The sequence below is a fragment of the Silurus aristotelis genome (assembly GCF_946808225.1).
Source record: "Silurus aristotelis genome assembly, chromosome: 19".
NCBI classification, from domain to species: Eukaryota; Metazoa; Chordata; class Actinopteri; order Siluriformes; family Siluridae; genus Silurus; species Silurus aristotelis.
Genome location: NC_139592.1, coordinates 5,057,113 through 5,077,273, shown reverse-complemented (window position 1 = coordinate 5,077,273; position 20,161 = coordinate 5,057,113). Strand labels below are relative to the sequence as shown.

The 20,161-nt window shown below is 37.6% G+C and overlaps 1 protein-coding gene across 3 annotated transcripts in view; it reads left to right on the top strand.

The window, feature by feature from the left end:
* Positions 1-20,161, top strand: part of lgr6 (leucine-rich repeat containing G protein-coupled receptor 6) — an 87,433-nt gene that overhangs the window by 62,124 nt on the left and 5,148 nt on the right. The window contains exons 4-13 of one of the 3 annotated variants that reach the window (XM_083521110.1): positions 3,567-3,638; positions 7,414-7,629; positions 9,810-9,881; positions 16,234-16,302; positions 16,784-16,855; positions 16,996-17,067; positions 17,273-17,341; positions 18,570-18,641; positions 19,454-19,519; positions 19,606-19,677. In XM_083521110.1, coding sequence (XP_083377236.1) covers positions 3,567-3,638; positions 7,414-7,629; positions 9,810-9,881; positions 16,234-16,302; positions 16,784-16,855; positions 16,996-17,067; positions 17,273-17,341; positions 18,570-18,641; positions 19,454-19,519; positions 19,606-19,677 — 852 coding nt within the window. Of the gene's footprint in view, positions 1-3,566; positions 3,639-6,105; positions 6,433-6,694; positions 6,936-7,413; positions 7,630-9,809; positions 9,882-16,233; positions 16,303-16,783; positions 16,856-16,995; positions 17,068-17,272; positions 17,342-18,569; positions 18,642-19,453; positions 19,520-19,605; positions 19,678-20,161 lie in introns of those variants that run through there. The other 2 variants (XM_083521112.1, XM_083521111.1) reach the window with 2 other exon arrangements.

Here is a 20,161-nt window from a genome sequence, read left to right as displayed (position 1 = left end):
TTTATACAGGACGTCAATCATCCTCGAGTCTCACATCAACACTCGCCAGTGTAAACTCTTCATCACACCAAACACATACAAATGTGCCCAAACACGCTGCTATTCCCTATCTAGGGAGCCTTTCTGTAAATGGAACGCAGAGCCTGTTTTAGATTTGGATTAGTGATGAGTGATGAAGTGTTGTTGTAGAAATGTGTAATAAACACTTGTGGCTTTCCTTGAACCCATGTTTATTAACTCAGATGGGAATCTTGTGAAAAAATTGACCTTCATAGTCCATGTGAAAGAGAGAATAGGGACAGGGATGGGGTGAGACAGGATAATATGAGATGGGACAGAATGATGAAATGAGATGGGACTGGATGCAATTCCATGTGGTGAGCTAAGACAGAATGGGATGAATGGGGAAGAGACAAGACTGGATTGGATAAAACTGGTTGGGACAAGACAGGGTGGGATTAGATGTGACGGGACAGGATGAGATTGGGTGGGATGAGATGGAATAAGATACAGTTGGGTTAGATGGGATTAGATCAGATAGGATGGGATTAGATTGGGTGGGATCATACAGGGTGGGATGAGACGGAACAGGATCAGATTCTTTCTTACTTTCTTTCTTTCTTTCTTTCTTTCTTTCTTTCTTTCTTTCTTTCTTTCTTTCTTTCTTTCTTTCTTTCTTTCTTTCTTTCTTTCTTTATCTGTTTTCTTTCTTTCTTTCTTTCTTTCTTTCTTTCTTTCTTTCTTTCTTTCTTTCTTTCTTTCTTTCTTTCTTTCTCTCTTTCTTTCTTTCTTTCTTTCATCTCATATCATATAATATTTCTCTCTTTCTCCTTTTCATTTCCTTCTGTTTCCATCTGTTTCTTTCTTTCTTTCTTTCTTTCTTTCTTTCTTTCTTTCTTTCTTTCTTTCTTTCTTTCTTTCTTTCTTTCTTTCTTTCTTTCTTTCATCTCATATTTATCATATAATATTTCTCACTTTCTTCTTTTCATTTTTCTTTTTTCACTCTCTTTTCATTTACATCTGTCTCTCTTTTATTAATTCTTTCTTTCTTTCTTTCTTTCTTTCTTTCTTTCTTTCTTTCTTTCTTTCTTTCTTTCTTTCTTTCTTTCTTTCTTTCATCTCATATTTATCATATAATATTTCTCACTTTCTTCTTTTCATTTTTCTTTTTTCACTCTCTTTTCATTTACATCTGTCTCTCTTTTATTAATTCTTTCTTTCTTTCTTTCTTTCTTTCTTTCTTTCTTTCTTTCTTTCTTTCTTTCTTTCTTTCTTTCTTTCTTTCTTTCTTTCTTTCATATGGGATTAGACAGGGTGGTATGAGACAGAACAGGATCGGATGAGATTACATAAAAGAGGATGCAATAGGATGGGACAGTCCTGGACAACAGGATTAAATTAGACAGGATGGAACGAGAAGGGATGGGCCAGGATGTGATAAAATGGGATCAAATGAGATTATATGAGACTGAATGGGATTTAATTGGACAAGGTGGGATTAGAAAAAAACAGGATGAGATGAGAAGAGATGGGGTGGTATGTCATTAAATGAGATGGGATGGGATGAGGCAAGATGGGCCAGGATAGGATAAAATAAGATGAGACAGAATAAGATGAGAGGGGATGAGATGGGATTAGATTAGACAGGATGGGATAAATTGGGACGGGATGAGACAAGACAACATTGGATGAGACGGGATGGGCCGGGACGGAAGAAAATGGGGTGAGACAGAAAAAAATAAGAGGGGATGAGATGGGATTAGATTAGACAGGATAGGATGAGACTGGATGGGATAAAATAGGGTAAAATGGGATTAGATGAGACAGGATGGGATGGGATGGGATGGGATGGGATGAGATGTGGACGGGCCACAGGGGGGATCAGGGAGTCCAGAGGAAAGAGTGGATGAATAAAAACATTGTTATATTCTAATGAGTGCAGGAGAACAGAGAGGCTTGTTCTTTATGTCGTTTTTTTAACTCTCGTTTCACAATGGCTGTTGTGGCAGGGCCATGTCCTCGATAAAGACGTCTCCTTCACAAAGGCTCGTCTATTCTCCATAAGAAACAGGCGTCTCTCTTTTCTTGAATGTCAGAGGTTTTAGCCGATTAGACGTGATAAAGCTGTCTGCTGTGAAATTTAAAGATCTGTTCCCTCTCTTTCTCCCTCATGTTGGAATAATTTGCTTTGAGCCCCATTGTTCTCTCTGTTTCTCCCTCACTTTTCCTCTCTTTTATTCAGCCGGTTCTACAAGCATGACATCAGCAGCCCACCCAAGCGGTTCCTCCTCCTTCCTATTCACGCTTTAATTCTCTTATTCTGTGCAACTTCTCACTTTCTTTTTTACTGTATGAAAGATATAAAAAAAAAACCGTTTCTTTCTCACTGTATGAAAGCTATAAAATAATCCCTCCTTTAATGAAATATAATGTGTGTGCTAATACATAAGTAGTGATTCTTCTTTTCTCTGGCAACTTCCGTTTCAAGCACTACAGCCTTCAAGCACTAAATATTTTCATCTCTACAATCTTTTCAATTTTTTGTTCTTTCTTCCATTTTTTTATTGTATTAATTAATTTATTTTTATTATTTGTTTTCAAATTTCTTTCATTAACATTTTTATTTTATTTTTTTTTTTATTGATTTGTTGCATTTTAAATCTTTTTTTTTATTTCATTTTAAGTTTCATTTTATTTCTTTCATTTTCTATGCTTTTCCTTTTTTGTTTTTCTCTCTTTTTCATATTTACACATAATTTTCTTGCTTTTATTTATTATACATATACAAAATAATAAAGAAAAGATAAACAGGAACGCGAGTTGAAACAAGGGATGAGTGGAATAGTGATAAGAAAAATAATGTAAAAAAAAGTAGGGAAAGAATATTAGAAAGAGGAGATAGATTCGATAAAATATAAAGAAGTGTGATGGATGGAGTGTTGAAAAAAGAAATAATTCAAGAAGTGATCAGTGGAATGATGCTTAGAAAGAAAGCAGAAAAGAAAGAAAAATAGACTGTGGATGGAGAGTTGACAGAAAGCAAGCTTAGTGATGGGTAGAATGATGAAAAAAAGAAAGAATAAAATAAGAAAAATAAGAAAGAACGAGGAAGAGACGAGAAGAAAGAAATAAGTTGTGTCTTCTTCTTCTTTTGGCTTCTCCAATTATGGGAGCAGATCATCCGTCTCCATACCCCCCTGTGCTCTACATCTACCTCTTTCACCCCAACCACCTGCATGTCCTCCCTCACCACATCCATAAACCTCCTCTTCGGCCTTCCTCTTTTCCTCACTCTTGGTGGCTCCATCCTCAGCATTCTCCTACCGATATGCCCCATGTCCCTCCTCTGCACATGTCCAAACCATCTCAATCACATCTCCCTCACCTTGTCTCCAAAATGTCCTAACGTGCGCTCTTCAAAAATCTTTATTTTTTATTTTTTATAAAACAACCAACCGAAAAACACAAGGAGCACAGTTTCTGTTTTTTCATTTTATTTTATGTTTGATTCACACAAATAATTAAATAATTATTTTTACCTTTCTTAAAACTCGTTTTCGTTTCAGGATGCTGCAGAACAACCAGCTGGAGAGACTGGAGAGTGAAGATCCCTGGGAACTGCCCAACCTGCTGTCACTGTGAGTTTTCATCATCATCATCATCATCATCATCAACAACATCACCACCAGTTCATTTAACTGATCATTTGGTCAGCACATTCCTCTTAATTATTAAAAGAGCTATCATATAAGGAAGTAGAACCTGGCCTGATGGTGATGACATCATGGTCTCTAATAGAGTAAATGCAGTGCATTGAGTCCCTGTTCGTTATTCCCCATTAATGTTATGTTGTTTATTATTTGCCTCAGTGGGGGGTGGGGTGGTATCTCAGTCAGGAATTGGGTTGTGTGCTCCGTCACTGTAGCTAGTTAGCAGGAGTTTTCCTCTCTCTCGCCTTTTCTTACTTTTTGTTTGTACTTCGTGTGCTACTTTCTACTTTTTCCATTTCTTTCTTTTTTATTCCTTCAACAATCTATTCTTTCTCTCTTGAAATTTTAAATGTCTTAATTTAAAATTAGGAAAAAAGGAGAGATTTCGCTGAAGATCCAGCTCTTTTCTGCTTTGCTGATCTCCTCCAAAATCAGGTAGCACACAGTGAAATCAGTGCTGCTAACCGAGTTCCACACCTGCCTGAAGCGTGGAGGAGCGCTGACTCGGCGAGCTGAATCCTACAAAGCCGAACCTGATATTCACCCAACACACCATTAGGTTAATGATAAGATGCAGTTGGGGTTAATTACTGGGCAAGGGCTTCAGGAGCTGACGTCCACTGGTGCCTGGTGAAGACAAGTGCGAACAGGTGGAGCCGAAAAGCTTTATTTTCCATTAAAGGATTACTGCACAGTCTGTATAAAATACCCAACATGCAGAACTCAATGAACGCTCAGTTAAAGCTCAAATCTTTTTATAGTAGCAAATAAACTATAAAAAATAAGTGTCGCATCAACTCTAAGCCCAATAATAAATGTAAAAAATGTTTCAGGAAAAATGCATTCTCTTTTTTCAATAAGATGACATTTACTCCACATTTATGGAAGAAGTCTCCAGTGTCAGCTCTTTGTAATGGTCAGATGTAAAGCTTGCGTTTGTCAGCAAATGTAAAATAATTGCAACAGGAAGTATTACGTCTCATAGAGGTTCCAGAGCAGTGAATAACTAACTAACTAAAGAATCCTTTTTATTTAATTAAAACTCTTATTTTACAAAAACGTTACAGGACATGCTGTTGTTAGAAAAGAATCATCATATGGCCTCAGGTAATCGGAACACACTATGTTTGTGTCAATAAATAGTTCTAGTTCAAGAATATTTCTAAAGCGTTTTTTTGGATTGGATTATATTGGATATTGTCTCAAAGCAGCATTACAGAATGTAAAAATTTTAGAACAAAAAATGTAAATTTAATTGAATTATGTGTATTAATTTCCAAGTCTGGGGCAACGGTGGCAAGGAAAAACTCCCTAAGATGGTATGAGAAAGAAACCTTGAGAGGAGCCAGACTCAAAAGGGGAACCCATTCTCATATGGGTGATATCAGGAGTGTGATTATAAATCCTAAAAACAATACAAAACACAGTGTGTGATTATGAGTAATGTAATGTAATGTCCTCTCTACAGTCTTATACTGTCAGGTGAAGTTGTGGGACCAGTTAATAGGAATAATTTTGTCAGCCAATTAGAAAATGCTATGCTTTACTCAGCCAATCAAAGCTCACTATGCTAGTTTTAGATTTTCAGAGCACACTATGCGTGTGAAGAAGATTAATTCCGGAACGCTACACCATTATGTCGCTCTGAGACTCAAAACAGTGATTTGTCTAACTATATGAAATGATATAAATGTACACATTTTCTGCCTCATATCTTGATGGATGTGGTGAGGGAAGACATGCAGGTAGTTGGTTTGAAAGAGGCAGATGTAGAGGACGGGGGGTATGGAGACGGATGATCCGCTGTGGCGACCCCTAATGGGAGAAGCCGAAAGAAGAAGAAGACTATGCGTGTGTCTACTGATAGGAACTTTTTGCTTGTGTTAACCAATATGAACACATTCCCCTTGTGTGTCAGTAGGAACACACTACGCTTGTGTCAGTCAAAAGGAACAGACTGTGCTTCTGTCAGCCAGTAGAAACACACTATGCTTGTGTCAGTCAATAGGAACAAACTATGCTCGTTTCAACCAATCAGGACACAACAAACGGCACTGTTATTAGTAAAGAATGACTATGGCAGTTCTCCTGAGTGCTCTCAGACTCTGAGCCTAGACTATAATAAAATAACTGAAGCGAGAGTGAGGGATGAGGGGAGGGAGAAGGAGAAGGGGAGATGAGGAACGAACGAGTGTGAAAGGTCAGAGGAGGGGAAGAATGTGGAGGAAGTGCTCGCGGCTGACTTCGCTGTCATACATCACAACTCACCCCGGAATCCGGAGGGCAGAATTCATTAGATCAAAGGCTTAAAGTGTCGACACGGGGAGGACATCCATCTCCACCGGGGACACGGGCGGGCCACAGACGAGCGGCGAGGAAGAGGAGGGAGGGGGAGGAGGAATAAAGAGGAGAAAACAAGAAAAGAGTGGAATATACTTGGAAAAAGTCAAATGTTTGAAGAAAAGAACAAAAGAAGGAAGATAATAACGGAAATATATAAGAAGTACAAACAAAATGGATCTATAAGACTGAAGAAGAAGTGGAGGGAAAAATGCAAAGAGGAAAAAAAAGAAACAAATAGCTGAAAACAGTAGGAGAAGAAAAAGAGGAAGGAGTTAAGAAAGCACAAATTAAGAAAAAGAAAGTCAAGAGAGTGAATGGGTGGAAATTCAGTGCCACCCAGATGGGAATAGACTCACTTTTGAGTCTGGTTCCTTTCAAGGTTTCTTCCTTATACAACTAAAGTTTTTCCCTGCCACAGTCACCACTGACTCGCTCATCAGCTATAAACTATTTAAGGTACTTATAGGCGATATTAAACTTATAGGCGATAAACTTACACATTCTTTTATATAGCTTTATTACTGCTTTATCTGTGTAAAGCAGCTTTGAGACAATGTCCATTGTAAAAAGTGCTATACAAATTAATTAAAAAGAAGGGTAGGGTGTCAGTCTGCATTTGGGTCATATAGTCAAGCTCTTTATGCCTGACATTTTTCCCAGCATTCTCTGTGTGTGTGAGACCTTTAATTACTTTCCTAAAAATAACTTTCACAATTCCACAAAGGTGGAGAAAACTGACAGCTTGTCATAGCTGCTATTAAACAAGTCCAAGCTCGAGCAGCGAATCACGATTTCTCCCCCCAAAAAACAACAAATAAAAACCAACCACACAATTCAACCGGAGCTGTGCATCAAACCAGAAGCTCGGAGACCCAAGAGAAAGTAAGCAGCGAGACAAAACAGTCAGGGTTCGTCGGGTCAAATATGCGATTGACAGAAGTCAGTTATCTGTGACTGAGTGTATGGTGTGGTAGCGTGTGTGTTTTTTCCGTCAGGAGGGAGTGGAGGCTTCAAAAGGAGTTTTATACGTGAACAATAGTAAATTGTTCGCGTGGCTCAAGGCAGCAAGTTTGCTTTCAAAGAGCTTTTATGAGGCAGCAAGTGAAAAAGGGAACGTTTCCTCTGCCCTCAAACCCTAGAGTCATTCAAGTCTGGATCTAACATACATCCAGCAAAGACATGCTCAAGACATTTCTGCTTCATAACCTGCAAATATTAATGTAAACACAAATATTTACTTTACTACATGGAAACCTGAGCAACAGCTGGATGTCATGTATTATAATTATTATTATTACTACTACTATCATCATCATTATTATATTGAGTCTGAGTGCCTGTGTATGTCTTTCCATTTCAGACGTCTAGATGCCAATCTCATCGCAGACATTCCCACTCAGACGTTTTCAGGCATGCGCTCACTGCGCCACCTCTGGTTGGACGACAATGCGCTAACCGACATCCCGGTGAGCGCGCTGAGTGACCTTTCGACCCTGCAGGCCATGACCCTCGCTCTCAACCGCATCACACACATCCCCGACTACGCCTTTAGGAACCTGTCCAACCTGGTCGTGCTGTATGTAAACACTCCCTTTATTACTTCCCGCTTGCGTGGCTTTTTGATGCATTTGTTTTGTATCAGTAAACAGAGACTGAAATCTGAACAAGAACAAAAGAACCGTGCAACCAGTTGAGTAACTTGAGAGCCGAGAACCGAACAACAAGATTTCGATTGGAATGTAGGAATGTCCTGGGTGGAAATGTGTTACTGTTTCTGCAGGTTGAAATACAAATAGAATTGTGATTTGGTCATTTGGTTATATGTAATTTTATGAGCCAGTATATCACCTTCTGATCATTTTGGTCAATTTCAACTCGAGTCATTTGAACCGTGTCAAATTGGTCACTTCTGTTTATTTAGCCTGGGTCATTGTAGTTACATTTCCTTCCTTTGTCATTTGGTCTACTTTACATTTTTCATTTTGCGTCATATATTATTTTGCCTGGGTCATCCTTATTACATCCCCCTCACTTGTCATTTGGTCAAGTTTATATTTTTCACTTTTACCGTATGTCCTTTGTCCTGGGTCATTTAAATCACTTTTGTCTTTCTATATATTGTTTAGCCTTGGTCATTTTTATATCCCTGTCACCTGTCATTTGGTTTAGTTTGAATGTAATTTCTACCTTCATATCATCTGGCCTGGGTCATTCTTGTTATTTTCAGTTCATGTGTCATTTAGCCTGGGTCATTTTGGCCTCTTTCTACTCATGTGTAATTTGACCAGGGTCATTTTGCTCATTTTTAACTCTTGTGTCATTAGGCCTGGGTTATTTTGGTCACTTCTATTTCCATGACTTGTTTTACCTGGGGCATTGTTATTATATCCCTCTAACTTGTCATTTGGTCAAGTCAATATTTTTGCACTTCTGCCATATCTAATTTGGTCTGGGTTATTTTTGTCACTGCTATCTCTAGGTATGTGTCATATTCTCTTCACCTGTCATTTGGTTTAATTTATCATTTCATTTCTGCCTCAAAGATTTGTCACGTTCAGTTCATGTGTCATTGTTTGACGTTTGGAGTCATTTGGGTGACTTCTGCCTTATGCATCATTTGGGCCTGGTTCATTTTGTTCGCTTCTATTACTTTATTGTTTAGCCTGGGTTATTTTTTTATTACATCCTCCTCACTTTTCATTTGGTCCAGTCCTTTTTCTTTCACCCACTTCTTGCACTACTTATTGTTTGGGATGATTTTTGTCCCTTGCAGTTATGTATTATTTAGCCTTGGTCATTTTTTGTTATGTTTATCACATGAACTCTCTGGAGGTATAAATTGTCACCTCTTCCTTGTTTATTGCTTGTCCCAGGTCATTTTTGTCCCTTATCCATTATTATTGTAGTGACATAATCTTCATCGTTTGTTTTGTGCCTCATTTTTCATTTAGCCTGCTTCATTTTTGTTGCTTCCACCTTGTATATTGTTTGGTGTCTAGTCTTTTTTTTTATACATCATCCTCATTAATTGTTCAACCTGGTTCATTTGCATTCTTTCTGCTGAAATGTTCTTCGACTTTCATTTATGTTACCTTCATTTTGTTAATTAATTTCCTGGATAGTACCTGTGAACTTCACCTTGTTTATTGCTTGGCCTGGGTTATTTCTGTTTTATCATCCTGCTTTATTGTTTCTCCTGGTTCATTCTTGTCACTTCCTCCTTTTTTAGTGCTCGGTCCAGGTCATTTGTGTTTCTTTCCCCTCATTTATTATTCAGACATGAGTCATTTGTGACAATTTCTATCTTGTTTATTTTTGCCAGTCCACAGGCTCGAGACTAAAACGTGCTTCACACTTGCACAGGACATTGACACAATGATAGATTTGGGGCCAAATGAGGACTGGAAATAGACATCTTCAGGTCTTCCATCCGATTTCAAGCCAAATGATTCCTTTAAACTTTTGATTATACTCTCTACAGTCAGCAACAAGAAAAAAAAACTAGGATTTTATGGTAAATCCTCATTTATGTAGAGGAATTACATTGTGTTGTAGGGCATTTCCATGGTTTGTGGTGGTAGGCTATGACAATAAAAGACAAAAAATGTTGGTTGTTGATTCAGACTTTTGAACCTGACTTTATCTCAGCCTTCTGCAGCTTTCTGTTTATATAAGACATGATTGCGCTCTAATGATTATAATCTCAGAGGGCTTTTGATGCTTTTCTTCACTTTTAATGACTGTTTTTGTGTTCAGGCATCTTCATAACAACCTAATCCAGACTCTAGGGGAGAACTGCTTCGAGGGCCTGCGCAGTCTCGAGACTCTGTAAGTGCAAATCGCTTTTTTTTTTTTTTTTTGATTAAAGGCAAACATGAAAAGCCATTTCCTGTTTTTTTTTTTTTTTTTTTTTTTAAGTATCAGGCCCTATTATTTTCAGTGACTGAAGGCTCAGCATGGCGCCAGGTTCAAGGAGACGATGGGAAATAAATACAAAAATAACCTGAATTGATTTACTTATGGCGATCCGGTTTCGTATTCGACGCAAAACAATGGCGCTCTTATAAAAGCAAAAATAAGTTCCCTCCTATCATTAAAATAGTTAAAGGAGGTTAAGGTTGAGTAGAATTCTCATTCATGACCCCGACATGGGAAGCTTTGATCGGTCACAGCGAGCAGATCTAAATGGGGGAAGGCAGCCAGGATAGTGAGTCACACCGTGATTAGGACATGACCCCTTAAAGTAACACTTCAGTGGCGGTGAAACGGTTGTTTTCATCAACCCTGTACGAAATTTCATGCTAAGTATTTTATGGCTTTGTCCTTTTCCTACGAGGAATGAATTTCTTCAGGTTCAATATTCGATTATTTTTACTTCAGCTCACACCCAAGGGCCTTTGTTCTTTCCTCTCTTCGTCACTTCAATCGTGACCAGGAAGACTTTAATACTGTAAAGCTTTTGGAAGTATTTGTCAAATGTATCTTATTTCAAAGGTTTCGCTCTATTGAAAGAGCAATGTTTCCTACAGGAAGTGGCGAACGAACTTTCCAAAAAGACCACATGTTCCTCTTCTCAGTGCATCGACTTCAACATCTGAATAAAATGATATTCTTTTTTTTTTATCATTATTCTGAAAAAGGCCCCATGAGAAGCACTATTAAAACTTCATGAGGACTTTTGAAAGGCGCCATGAATTTCAGAGCCAACATATCATTCTCGGACCTACCATAGGATTTAAAGTGTTCAGCACATGTTTAAATCATGGTGGTCTCTAACACACGCACAACTTTCACACCTGCTAGTTTAACGGCCTGCCGAAGTGCTAAAAATGGCGTTTTATGATTTACGAGAAACTATGAACCCCGAGAGTCGCAAACGCACACATCGCTTCATTTGAAATTGATCGCAGCATTTCGGCTTTCGGGCAGCAGGGCCAGGTCTCGGTGACGTCTCCTGCTTCATCTCAAACGTGTGAAAGCCGCCCACAATGTTCCACTGACTGAAAATAAAAAGGAGTTGCGTTTTTTTAGCTAATGTGGCTGCACGAGAAGCATGATCCCTGTTGTGCATGCAGGTTTGATTTGCGTTTATCTCTAGTACACCTGTTTTGTCGAAGACTATTTTTAATAAAACCCACATAAAAATATATATATATTTATATTCGCCTAAAAACTGTGATGCCACATTGATGCTGGTGTGTAAAAAAATAAATAATAATAATAATAATAATAATAATAATAATAATGTCCTAAACTATCACATAAACTTGGGCTATTGTAAACAAGCTATCAAAAATAGCTTGATTATAATCTGCTTAATAAGCAGACTAATATTATAGTAAACAGGGTAACACACAAGCGAACACATGATCAGTATTACAGTGCAAAAGCTAACAAAACAAACTAGCATTATCGTAAACAGGCTAAGAAACAAAAATAGCTTTATAGCAAACAAGCTAAGAAGCAAACTAGTGCTAAAGTAAACAGGCTAACACATGAGGCAGAAACAGTCAAAAAGCTAACACAAAATAACATAGTAAACAGGCTAACAAACTAGCATTTAACAGTGTAAACACAAATTAGCATTATAGTAAAGAGGCAAAGGAATTTGCATTAAACAGTCTAACACACAAACTAGCATTATAGTAAACAGGCTAACAAACAAACTCTGAGTAGTTAAACAATTTAATATAAAAACAGGCTAATCCATAAAGTTTTGAATGCTCAGATTTTCAAATAATTTCCAAATAATCACAAACGTCCATCATAATGGGAACATTAGTCTCACACACACACACACACACACACACACACACACACACACACACACACACACACACACACACAGATTGAAATCGAGCGAGTGTGTTAGCGTGTGTGGCCTTGGGCCAAGGCCGCGCTGCCTCCGCTCTGCACTTCAAACACTCTGGCAGCTTTCCAGCTTCCCCTTTAAAAAAGGAGCTAAAATACATAAACGATTATTCCTGCTTTGAAAGCTTACACTTAGCACTGAGGGATGAGATCGATAATTACGGAGATGATGAGGCCTATTCAGCTCCGAATGCTCTTTAGTTCAGGGATGGAGCTTTATGAGTCAGGAGGAACGTGGCCAAACACACTCCTACTGAACTGATTATACCCTCTGCCACGCCTTTCTAACAGCAAGTGGCAAAGAAGAGCTACTTTTCCAGCCCTTTAAAGAAGTCTTGCAGGAATGTTTCCATAATGGCGTACTGAACACACTGTATCATCACCCACCTTATCGAGTCTTATTGATTTTTAGTCTGTCAGGTGCTCATGTAAGCTGAGGTATAAATTACATTAAGTGCACATATTAACAGTTGCAGTAGTAGACAAAAAGATTCAAGAAATTTCCGGGTTTTCTGAGTCGGGTTACACATCTGTTTAAGTTACACGCAAGAAGTTTATGTAGTTATGTAGAGTGTAATCGATTTAAATGAGTAAATAACACTATTTCACTCCATAACACTTAATTATTAGACTATTTTAACAATACTTTATGTAAATTAACAGCAATTACAATGCTTAATTAAAAAAAATAAAGTACAGGTACAGTAAAGTATGCAGTAGAGAGGTACAGTATAATAATACATAATAAAAATAGTTTTAAAGCAATTTTTAAGACAATTTTAATGAGATAAACCTTGATTAGAAATGTTAAAACTAGCGTTTTGAGCAGCTCGCGGTTGCTCACGAGCCGATCTGAATGAGAGTCGCCGGTCGGAATGAAAGTTGCGAGCATGCGAGGTAGCGAGTGCTGAGGCCACGAGCTTCGAGGTTCCACTGTAGATCACTTCCTTATAACTTGCCTTTAAACTGACTGTATTAAAAGTGCTAGTAAATACAGACTGGGAGGACAGGGAAGGAAAACTGCTACTCCTCCGCTACCCTGCTTATTGAAATGTTGCATTGGTTTTTGTCAAACTCTACATTTGCATAACTTCTGAAAAAATCGGTACAGAGCTTATACAATATAGACAAAAATATTTGGACACACCGGCACGCGGTTCCTCTCCAAACTGTTGCTCACAAAATCATTTATAGAACAAAGCTATGATGACACCCAAACTAGCATTATAGTCAAAATGCTAACAAACAAACTAGTATTCTAATAAAGAAATTAAGAAAATGATCTTTTTAGTGAACAGGCGAACATATACATTAGCTTTATAGCAAAAAGGAAAATAAAAAAAACTGTGCTACAGCAACAAGCATCCAAGTGGCATTAAAGTAAACAGGCTAACAAACATACTTATTATGTTTATGGTAAAAAGGCTAACAAACCAATTAGATTTATAGTAACACATGTAAGAATAAATGATAGCCACAAAGAAATTTGGCCACAAAGGAACTCGAGGGTCCTGCACAGAGGCCTTATTTCTACTAAATACCTTAGGGATGAACTGGAACACTGACTCAAATAAAGAAATAATCCAAAAATGATGCCTTGGTCAACCCAATCTGAACAAGTACTCTACAGGATGGTTAATGAAAGGCATGCAGCAAAAGTAAAGTATGCGTAAGGAGCTCGTGTCATGGTGAGTTAGGCCAAGCGGAACAGCTGGAACACTACATAAACCTCGGCGAGGATCAACTCCACCCCCATCTCCAGCTGTTTGCTTATGTTATGGAACAGCAGGACGACGGATAATGTTACCTAATCAAAACACGACAGCTCATACTGTATAAATGAAGAGCTGCTGGTGTTCAAAACGGCCTAAATTCAAAGCTCTGTAACTTACGAACTCTAGATAGAGCCAGGGTTGCCAGGTCTATACGAGCAAATCAGCTGGATGGCCAAAAGAAATCAGGCCAAAATCAGTCAATCAATCTCAAACTCAGAAATGTAACACCATCACAACACACATACATACATAACATTACATCTATCATTACCGATTCCCGATAACCAATTGATCAACTGATAGTTTTTTAAATGAATGCTGAATAAAAAAACAAGCATAACACTACTGAACTTTATAACAAATAAATTTTATAAATAAAGCAGTACTGAATCATAAAAATGTGCTAAATAAAATAAATATAAATATACTCATTAATAAATATAATTATGTATTTAATAAATTATAAATAATCAATATAATATACCACTCTCCGTGCAGCACGTGTCTCTTTTGAAAACAAACAGCATGCCACGTCATTGATTCGCCACTTGGGGCCGCTCTTGTAATGACACCCAAATAAGCCTAATTAGACTATCATTGTTCAACCTCTGTCCATCATAACCAAATATACCCATATCACCATAAAATTTATTGTTTCAACAATTTCAAACTTCCTAATGTGGTCTTTTACTTATACATGCCAATGTAGAACAAAATATTATTATTATTTTTTTTTTTCATCCAGTTACATTTAATGATGTGTCCCATCTATAACACAGGCTATCACCGCTATAAACAGCTGCTCCTTTACATCCCTTACTATCTATATTTTGAAGTTCACAAAGCCGCTGTGCTTCTGTCGGCCCGTACTAAAGTTGGAAAAAATAAACTACTGACTGATTCAAATAAAGTCAATAAAAGAGCCTCCTTTCAGAAAAGTTATCAGTTGCAATATATCACTTAATATGAAGTATGATGAGTTTATATGGGGAGTTTTCAGGTACAAACTGTTGCAAATTAGTTGTTGATATAGATACAATAGTGATTTAATATAAATATATGAATTTGAGTGGAAGGAAATTGTTATATATATATATATTTGCTTGAACATACTGTACATACAGAGTAGACACCTGTAGATGCCTCACTTTTTTTTTAGCCGTATGTGGTTCTTCCACACACTGTAACCACTAAGTTAGAGGCACATAATTGTATAGGATGTCTTTGGGTGGACTTTTTCCCTTCACTTTAATTAGGAGCACCAGGCCAGATCCATCATGAGTGACCTGCTATAGAGCTCCAACCTAAAAGCTATAGAGATAAATTGGATTGCTGACTGAACCCCAGGCCTCCTGTCCCTACATCAGTACCTGACTTTACTAAGACCCTTGTGGATGAATAAGCAGAAATCTCCACAAGCACACTAAAAATCTAGTGGAACATTTTCACACAAGAGTGGAGGTTTTTATAACAGCAAATGGGGAATAAATTAGAAATGGATGATTAAAATGGACAGACGGGTTTCATGGTCAGGTGTCGACAAACTTCAAATCAAATAAAAATTTTATTTGCCACATAGACATTCATATATAGTACAAAAAGTCAGTGAAATGCTTATTATGACTGTTTAAAAGAGAAATAAAATAATAAATAAAAGTATAATAAAAGTATTACTAAGGATAAATTATATATATATATATATATATATATATATATATATATATATATATATATATATATATATATATATATATATATAGTATCTTACATTTAAGCAACCATTTTAATATATGTTCTCAAAAGACAATACTATAGAAATGAAACTTGGATATATTTTAGAGTAGTTTTATGAAACGTGGATATATTTTAGAGTAGCAGCTTGCAGTACAGATTTGCTCTCCTCTAAAAATAACTCTACATACAGCCATTATTGTCTAAATAACTGCCAACCAATTTGAGTTCAACCTAAGTGAATGTCAAAACTTGTCAATATTTTGTGAGAGCACCATTATTATCTATTCCTGACTTAATCCTTAATTAATTCACAAGAGTTGCACAGGTTGTTGCTGGGATCCTCTTCCATGCCTCCATAATGACATCACAGAGCTGCTGGATGTTAGACACATGGTGCTTGTCCACCTTTCGCTTGAGGATCCCCACAGGTGCTTAATAGGGTTCAGGACTGCTCTAATATAAGATACACAAATTTGTGTATCCTGTCAAGCAGACAAAAACAGGAACATGTGGCTGTTATCACTTAGGGTGTACTCACTTTTGTTGCCAGCTATTTTGACAATAATGGCTGTATGTTGAATTATTTTCAGAGGACAGTAAATCTGTACTGCTCTACAAACTGCACATTGACTATATCCAAGTTTCATTTCCATAGAATTGTTCCTTGAGAAGACATACTACAATTATTGCTGAAATGTGAGGGGTGTACTAACTTTTGTGATCTAAACTCATGCTACTACAGTATGATGACCCTCTTCATTTACCCCTTTCCTTCCCCCAACCCCTCATTTTTTCCCCAGCGAGCTGAACTTCAACAGTCTTCAAGAATTTCCCGCAGCCATCCGGACGCTAAACAAACTCCAGGAGCTGTAAGTAACCCTGAGTAACCCTGTGTAACATTACCCAGCATGCATCTGTTCACAGCACCCCCCCCTTTCCATGAAGGCCATCTGGCGTGTTACCTTTCAGGAAAGGAAAATAAAAACTCACTTAACTTGACGGTAAAAATGCAAGTGAGCCGAGAGCAGATGTGGCGAGGGTGCGAGATGAGTGTGTGTGGAAGGGGGTCCGCCTCGATATGACAGCTGCTTCTACACTCACACACGCTTACACACACACATGGCTTTGTAATACGTGTAACAACATTGATCTACAGGCAGAATACTGGGCTTGTAGACAAATAGATGGATATAGATAAACATTTCCAAAATGTTCGATGAGTCTGTATGATGAGTCTGTATGATCCTGTCGAAGCGGCATCACCAAGCTGACAGGATAGGATACGATAATTGGATGAGATCTGAAGCTATTTCGAGTTCCACTTCAGCTTAACACTAATACTCTTTGCAGGGGTTTCCACAACAATAACATCAAAGTGATTCCTGAGAGAGCTTTTGTGAGGAACCCTCTGCTCCAGACCATGTGAGTCTCATCACACCACCACAGCCTTCCAGCTGCACATTTGAACACTCTTGGGCAGGTTGATTTTTAAAATGATCAGATCCACAACAAAGCTGGTCAATTTCGCTAAATCGTTTTCCTGAAAATCGTTATCCCCCCAGTCACTTCTATGAGAACCCCATCCAGTTTGTTGGAAGATCTGCTTTCCAGTTTTTGCCACAGTTACACACTCTGTGAGTATAACCATTGTTAGATGCAGAAGTGTATCATTATAAAAGATTATGTAAATGCTTGAAATAATTGATACATCATCTGACAATAATCATGAGTGACAAGTGTGGATAATAGATTAGACTGAGAATGAGAATCTGTGGGACTTATATGATGCTATTGTTGGATCTTTTTGGTTTACTAAAGAGTTCTTAAATCTACTCCTAGATCTCTGAATGGTGCCTCTGAGATACAGGAATTCCCCGACTTGACAGGGACCACCAGCCTGCAAGTACTGTGAGTACCATCTTCACCACCACTCACTCAAATTCACCCATTTAGATCTAAATGCTTAATTCCATTCAAATCCTTTCACCCTCTTTTATCTGCTTCAACCTTCTTAAACCTACCTGCGCTCATCTTTCCAGTCAGATTCACCTTTTCAAATCCAGCTACTCAGTACAACCAAGTCAAATTCATCCGCTCAAATATGTGCACAATTTCTCTACTCAAATCAATCCCCCACACTTTTCTACATGTTGCTTTTTACTCACTCTTAATATCCACCTGCTAGCTTCCAACTGGTCAAATCTATTCGCTTACAACTGCACTCCTAAATCCAATTAGGTCAAAATACTGTAACTCAAATCTATCTGCTCTCTACCACACAGTCAAACACTGCTGGTCAAAATCCACCCACTCAAAACATTTACATTTATACATCGCCATTATTCAGAGCGACAGAGCGATTTATCTCATTCATACAGCTGAGCAGCTCTGGGGTTGAGGACCTTCTTCAGGAGCTCAGGAGTGCCAGCTTAGTGTGGCTGGAATTTGAAATCAAAATCAATGCCTTTACCACTAAACTACCACCTTTGCTACTCTACTTAAGCACACAGTCAAACCCACGTTGGCAAATCCACCCATGCAAAAACATCTTCCTTCCACCCCTCAGATCCACTCACTGAATTTCCCCCATTCAGATCTTTTTTGCTTTTTATTTGCTTCTACCCACTGAAATAAAACAGCTTAAATCATTGTACTAAAACCCAACTATTTAAATATAAGTGCCCCCCTCACACACACACACGCACGCACGCACGCACACACACACACACACCACACACACACTTCATCTCCACCCAATTAATTCTTTACCACCTGCTCACTTCCATTATAAAGCTCTAGCCATTTTTAATATGAGGTTTACAATTTGCCTGCAAGTGTTGAGTACCATCCTCACCCTCACCCACTCACTCACATACTCACTCATCTATCTATCTATCTATCTATCTATCTATCTATCTATCTATCTATCTATCTATCTATCTATCTATCTATCTATCTATCTATCTATCTATCTATCTATCTATCTATCTATCTCACACGCACGAACGCACGCACGCACACACACACACACACACACACACACACACACACACACACACACACACACACACACACACACACTCATCCTTTTTTTAATCTCTCTCTCTTTCTCTTTCACTTGTTCTTTGCATTTTAGCACTCTGACCCGAGCTGGTCTCACCAGTCTGCCACCTGATCTCTGTCAACAGCTGCCCAATCTCAGAGTACTGTGAGTATATATACACACACACACACACACACACACACACACACACACACACACACACACACACACACACACACATATTTGCCCTCTCTGATTAAGTTCTCATGAAGATGTTTAATTTCTCTTTAGACACTATACTGTACCTTATATGGCCAAAGGTTTGTGGACACTTGGCCATAAGATTCATATGTGCTTTCTAACCATCCCGTTCCACATGTTTTCCCAATTTGCTCTTATAATTAACCTCCGCTCATTGGAAAAGATGTTCCACTAGCTTTTTGAGTGTGTGCTTGTGGAGATTTGGTTGAGATTCATAAAGCCAAACAGGTGTTAGTAAAGTTAGGTACTGATGAAGGAGAGCTGAGGAGGCCTGGGGTGCAGTCAGGGTTCACATTCTTTTCAGAAGTGTTCAGTAGGGTTGAGTTTAGAGCTCTACCGCAGGTCACTCAAGATCTTCCACTCCAACCCATGTAAAGCATATCTTCATGAAGCTCTGGCATTGTCATGCTGGAACAGGTTTTGGGTCTAGTGATGGGAAAATGTCATGTCACCGCATTCAAAAGACATCCTTTACAAATGTTTGTCTACAACTTTATCAAAAAGGATTGAAACAGAGCCACATATCGTCAAGAGTCAGGTGTCCCAATACTTTTATCTGTATATTGTTTATCAAAGCACACTTTCTTTTGCCTTCATTTAAGAAAATGTCAGCTCCAAAAATGCTGGCACCTTTTCCATATTAAACTTGAACATTGTATAATCATGTCATAAGCAAATAATAATTAATTAATAATATTTGCTTGTGTGTCTTACAGCGAGTTGTCTCATAATGCAGTCGAGGATTTGCCAAGTTTTTACCACTGTACTTCACTGCAGGAGATGTGAGCTATCTTTTGAGCAATCAGACCTCAGACATACTTTTATATCGCAGTGTATTTCCTGAGCTTATGTTTTCGTGTGTGTTTAGTGGTCTGCAGCACAATCAGATCAGGCGGGTCGAGCTGAACACGTTTCAGCAGCTCGTATCACTTCGATCACTGTGAGTTTTCAACCATTTAATACTATAAACTAAATTAATTGCTAAAAAAAATACAGAGAATACATTTTTGTACATTATACATACAATATTAGAGAATACATGTGTATGGCATTTGGTACAATTGCATCCAGACCTACTTAGAAAATAATGTACAAATTCTCAAGGAATACATTCTGCTACTGTTTCATTAAGTATACCATCATTCTGTTGGGAGGGATGATAGTTAAAAAAAAAAAAAAATATATATATATATATATATATATATATATATATATATATATATATATATATATATATATATATATATATATATATATATATATATATATAGTTATTCTGGTCAGTAAAAAGCTTTTTTTTTTTGTATACTCTTTTATATAACATTTTGTGTTTCTATTTCCAAACTATTAATATACGTTACTTTAAAATTGATTATGAACATTCATCAAAAATTCTTTTTTTAGACCTGATAAACAAATAACAG